The sequence below is a fragment of the Dipodomys ordii genome, unplaced genomic scaffold (genome assembly GCF_000151885.1).
Source record: "Dipodomys ordii isolate 6190 unplaced genomic scaffold, Dord_2.0 Scaffold12, whole genome shotgun sequence".
In the NCBI taxonomy this organism is placed as follows: Eukaryota; Metazoa; Chordata; class Mammalia; order Rodentia; family Heteromyidae; genus Dipodomys; species Dipodomys ordii.
The window spans coordinates 24,136,335-24,141,739 of record NW_012267228.1 but is presented as its reverse complement, the minus strand read 5'-3'; the positions used below and the strand labels follow the sequence as shown (position 1 = coordinate 24,141,739).

Sequence of the window (5,405 nt, the reverse complement as noted above, 5' to 3'; positions counted from 1 at the left end):
ATTCCTCAGCACCACATAAGCAAAAAGAAAAAAGCCAGAAGTGGTGCTGTGGCTCAAGTGGTAGAGCGCTAGCCTTAAGCTGAAGAGCTGAGGGACAGCACCCACGCCCAGAGTTCAGTCCCCACAACCGGATCTAAAAAAAAAAGAAAGAAAACATAGGGTACTGTTTTGTCATTTAGGAGGCAGTTAGTCAAAGTGACAGCATACCCAACTAAGATGAATTATACTAAGGGATAATTATTGCTAATATACAAAGCTTGGCTTTGTATTGTAAATCTGTGGTAGTAGGATAGAGGGTAAGGTCAGAAGGAAAAGAAGCCAAATGGTTCATGACAGTGGCTACTATTCTAAGCAGAATTTAGAAGACTGTCAAGGCTTGACCTGTTAGTACTTTCCATATACACCAGTGAGTGAAAATAAATACTGACTAAACAGCTAAATTCCTTAAGTTTAATGTACATTTACAGATGTTATATTCCTTTGTGTTTATATATCATGTTAATTTATGGGTGTGATCATTCAGTAAATTACCCCAAATGCATTAGCCCTATTCCTTTTTCTTCTTTCTTTCTTTTTGACATTTTACCTGGAAACGTTTTATTAACAGGTCAGGATTAAAAGACAGTTCCAGAAATAAAACAATCACAAGACATGGGAATGTAAAGCAGCGGCAGACAGACAGGCTAGTACTCTTCACTCTCTTCCCCATCAGCGCTATCTCCTCTAGCCTCTTCATAATCCTTCTCTAGGGCAGCCATGTCCTCATGGGCCTCAGAAAACTCTCCTTCCTCTATTCCCTCACCCACATGCCAGTGGACAAAGGCACACTTGGCATACATCAGATCAAACATCAGGCTCAGCATGCACATGGCTTGCTGTACCTTGGCCAGATCTCTGCCAGGAGCCATAGTAGGAGGCTGATAATTAATGTCAACCCTGAAACCAGTGGGGTACCAATCTACAAATTGGTACGTTTGTCTTCATGGTAGCAATGGCAGCATTGAATCTTTGGGTATCACATCACCATGGTACAACAGCAGCAAGCCATGTATTTACCATGGCAAGGGTTACATTTCATCATCCAGTTGGCTGGCTCAGAGCAAGCATTGGTGATCTCTGCTGTAGTAAGCTGTTCATGGTAGGCTTTCTTAGCAGAGATGACAGGGGTACATGTGGCTAGGGAAAGTGAATGCAGGGTTGGGGTACCAAGTTGGTCTGGAATTCTTTTAGGTCAACATTCAGTGCCCCATCAAATCTGAGAAAAGCTGTGATAGAAGATACAATCTGGTTATTAAGGCGGTTGGGGTTAGTGTAAGTTGGGTGCTCAATATCAAGATTTCTGTGGCTGATATAACAGAAATTATCCACCATGAAGGCGTAATTAGAGTGCTCTAGGGTGGTGTGGGTGGTGAGGGCTCAGCTACAGCTGTGGACACTTTGGGGATGGGGTAAAAGGAGAGATCCAGCTTGGACTTCGTGCCATAGTCTACAGAGAGCAGGTTGATGTACCCTGAACCAATTCCACCACCAAAGCTATGGAAGACTAGGAAGCCTTGGAGACCTGTGCACTAGTTAGCCAGCTTCCAAATTTGGTCCAAGACAAGGTGAGTGATCTCCTTGCCAATGGTGTAATGCCCATGGGCATAGTTACTGGCAGCATCTTTCTTGCCTGTGATGAGCTGCTCAGCATGGAAAAGCTGACAAAGGTGCCAATATGAACTTCATCACTGACTGGGCTCCAGGTCTACGAACACTGCCCTGGACACATGCTTGCCAGCATCTGTGTCACTGAAGGAGTTGAAGGAGTCATCACCCGCAATGGTCTTGTCATGGCATCTGGCTCTCAAGCAGGATGCTGTGTTCTAGGCAGTAGAGTTCCCAACAGTCCTTTCCAATCTAGACAGCAGCCTGGCCAATGTGGATAGAGATGCCTTTGTGCATGTGAGGAACTTGTGGATTTCTGCGATGCAGGATGAAATGGGGAGAGTGGATGGTGACAAGGATCTCCCACAGATTATCTAGGATTCTGGGGGAGAAGCAGTCGATTAGCTCTAGTCTTTACCACTTAACAATTTTTGACAAATTATATAGTCTATGTAATTACCATATCTCTAATAATAATAGAGTATATTTTTGTCTACTCATATTAGCTTTTAATAAAGCTAATTAAAAATATCCGTTTGATGAACTAAACAAATTTAGTTTTTGAATCCTAGAAGATACCATATCTGAAGCATGGAGATTAAAAAGTTATTCTTTTTTTTGTTTTTGTTTTTTTGGGTCCGGTCGTGGGGCCTGGGCGCTATCCCTCAGCTCTTCAGCTCAAGGCTAGCTCTCTACCACTTGAGCCACAGCGCCACTTCCGGCTTTTTTCTTTTTGCTTATGTGGTGGTGAGGAATCGAACCCAGGGCCTCATGCATGCAAGGCAAGTGCTCTACCACTGAGCCACCTTCCCAGCCTAAAAAGCTATTCTTTTAACCAGAAAATATATTTTTTTTCTATAAAAGTTGCATAAAAGCTGGGCACTGGTGGCTCACACTTGTAATCCTAGCTATTTAGAAGACTTAAGTAAGTAGTCAGATTGTAACCAGTCTATTGTGGTCCTGCCTGCCTAGGCATACACTTTGCGATCCTGTTCAATAAATAACAAAGGAAAAAAGAGCTGGGGGCATAACTCAAGAGGTAAAGTGTCTGTCTAGCAAGTACAGACTGATTTCAACCCCAGTAACACACACATACACACTCACATACAAGCCACACAAAAGCAGCAGTACAGTGCTGTATGGGGGGTAGGGGTGTCTCTTGAAATCTTCAGTAGGAAAGGGAGGAAGTGTGAGAAGCAATGATAAGTTGTCTACAAAGTGACTGGTGTGATATTATTAAAAGATACTGTGGAGGGATGGAGGAAGAAACAACCATCAAGAAACAAAACAACAATTTTAGACTGAAATAAAGAGCCTCTAATGTTAGTTGTAGCATGAAACTTGTACTTAGCAGAGAATTGTGAAGGTACTTTTACTGTCATCAGTCTTGGTTTTCTTGTTGATAAAATGGAGGTTGACTGGTGTGTTCTAACCTATGTTATGTAGTACTTGAGAGTTTTGTGAAGTGTTGTTAGGAAACAGACTGGGGACCAGAGAATAAGGGCTGGATTTTTAAAAGTTGAGCGAGGTTCGATGTTAGCAGACAGGGGCAAGGGTTTACTTTTCCTTCTCTCTATATATTCATGCATTCAGCTCTCTGTGTTGGTTGTAGAATTAGAGAATGGGGTATTTTTTGAAACATTGTATCTATAAATCTACCTTACATGTGTGATTCATTGTGAATAGGAATGAGTTTCTCTAGAATAATGAATATTATCATTAAGCCAGATTTTTTTTCTCTTCTAGAAGTTACTACTTTAAGAATAAATATGCATTTAGACATGAGAAGTACAAATTTTATATTTTTAAACAATTATTTTATGTTATTTGTTTTAACCAGTTACTCATGGGTGTATTGTTTCCACGATAAAACTTTTTCTACCAGATGGTATGGAAGCCCGGCTCCGCTCAGAGTGAGTATTATTTAATGCTGTGAGGTTTTTGGATTAATTATTGTGGTTAGTAATATTCTAGGTGATGATACATAAGGGATATTTAACAATACTAGAAAATTAATTTAGATAGTACTTTAAAAAACATATACTTCAGGGCTGGGAAGGTGGCTCAGTGGTAGAGTGCTTGCCTTGAATGCCTGAGACCCTGAGCTCAATTCCTCAGCACCACATAAGCAGAAAAAGCCAGAAGTGGTGCTGTGACTCAAATGGCAGAACACTAGCCTTGAGCTGATGTGCTGAGGGACAGCGCCCAGGCCCAGCATTCAGGCCCCATGACTGACAAAAAGAAAAACAAAAACACCAAATATATATGTATTTATATATATATGTATATATATATACACACACACATACATACATACACAGACAAACACACACTTCAGTTTAAATTGTTCTTCATATTGGTTGCAGTTCTACTAAATAATAATGTATCAGAGAAACAAGTTATTTTCTTTTCAAATTTAACTCTACAGTTTATAATTGAGTGGGTACTTAGTTGTATTAGAGTATGTAAATTATTAGTGAATGATAACTTCATTCCTTTTTTTTTTTTTTTTTTGTCGGTTGTGGGGCTTGAACTCTGAGCTTGGGTGCTGTCCCTGCGCTCTTCAGCTTAAGGCAAGCACTCTACCCCTTGAGCCACAGCACCACTTCCAGTTTTCTAGTGGCTTATTGGAGATAAGAGTTCCACAGACTTTCCTGCTCCAGCTGGCTTTGAACTGTGATCCTCAGATCTCAGCCTCCTGAGTAGCTAGGATTACAGGTGTGAGCCACTGGTGCCTGGCTTTCATTCCTTTATATCTGTTTTTAATACAGAGTTTAGCTTGTAATTACCTCTGAAGTTAATACTAGTGTCATATAATCTTATGGGACCTAGAAGATGTCTATATTAGTAGTAGTTTATTTTGGTGGGATACATAGGAAGTGTTATATTCTTATATAAAGGTCTGTTGTGAAATTTAGATTATAAAGTGTTAACATAGTACATTTTGATTTGTGTTTTTACAGATTACCATGATAAAGTATTGGGGAGTTGAACAATATTTTATTTTATTTGCCAGTTATGGTCTTGAACTCAGGGTCTGGGCACTGTCTCTGAGCTTCTTTTGATCAAGGCTAGCACTCTCCCACTTAAACCACAGTGCCACTTCCAGCTTTTTCTTTTTATGTGGTACTGAGGAATCGAACCCAGGGCTTCGTGCATGCTAGGCAAGCACCCTACCACTAAGTTATATTCCCAGCTCCTGAGCAATCTTTAACTGTCAATAATTTTACTTGGAAGGAAGCTTGAGTATCCTAGAAGGTTGTTTCTATATTCAATATACTATTTTCAATCCTTCAGAAGCCACCTCTGTTACTAAATTATAGTTTTAATAGTAGAGTTAAATAATGAATAGGAGCTGGGAAGGTGGCTCAGTGGTTGATTGCTTGCCTTGCATGCATGACGCCCTCAGTTTGATTCCTTAGCACCACATAAGCAGGAAAAGCCAGAAGTGGCACTGTGGCTCAAGTGGTAGAACGCTAGCCTTGGGCTGAAGAGCTCAGGGACAGTGCCCAGGCCAGAATTGAGGCCTCCACAACTGACAAAAAAACAAAACAAACACATAATAAATACTGAGTAGGAAGCCGGGCGCTGGTGGCTCACGCCTGTAATCCTAGCTACTCAGGAGGTTGAGATCTGAGGATCGCGGTTCAAAGCCAGCCCAGGCAGGAGAGACCGTGAGACTCCTATCTCCAATAAACCACCAGAAAACCGGAAGTGGCGCTGTAGCTCAAGTGGTAGAGCACTCACCTTGAGCTGAAGAG

The 5,405-nt window shown here is 41.1% G+C and overlaps 1 protein-coding gene and 1 pseudogene across 5 annotated transcripts in view; one reads left to right on the top strand and one right to left on the bottom strand.

Moving 5' to 3' along the window:
- The window catches only part of Slmap (sarcolemma associated protein), a 75,757-nt gene that overhangs the window by 677 nt on the left and 69,675 nt on the right, over positions 1-5,405 (top strand). For all 5 annotated transcript variants that reach the window (XM_013010477.1, XM_013010480.1, XM_013010479.1 and 2 more), the window contains exon 2: positions 3,485-3,557. In XM_013010477.1, the coding sequence (XP_012865931.1) occupies positions 3,535-3,557 (23 nt within the window). In that variant the 5' untranslated portion in view covers positions 3,485-3,534. The remainder of the gene's footprint in view (positions 1-3,484; positions 3,558-5,405) is intronic.
- Positions 684-1,941, bottom strand: LOC105981348 (annotated as a pseudogene).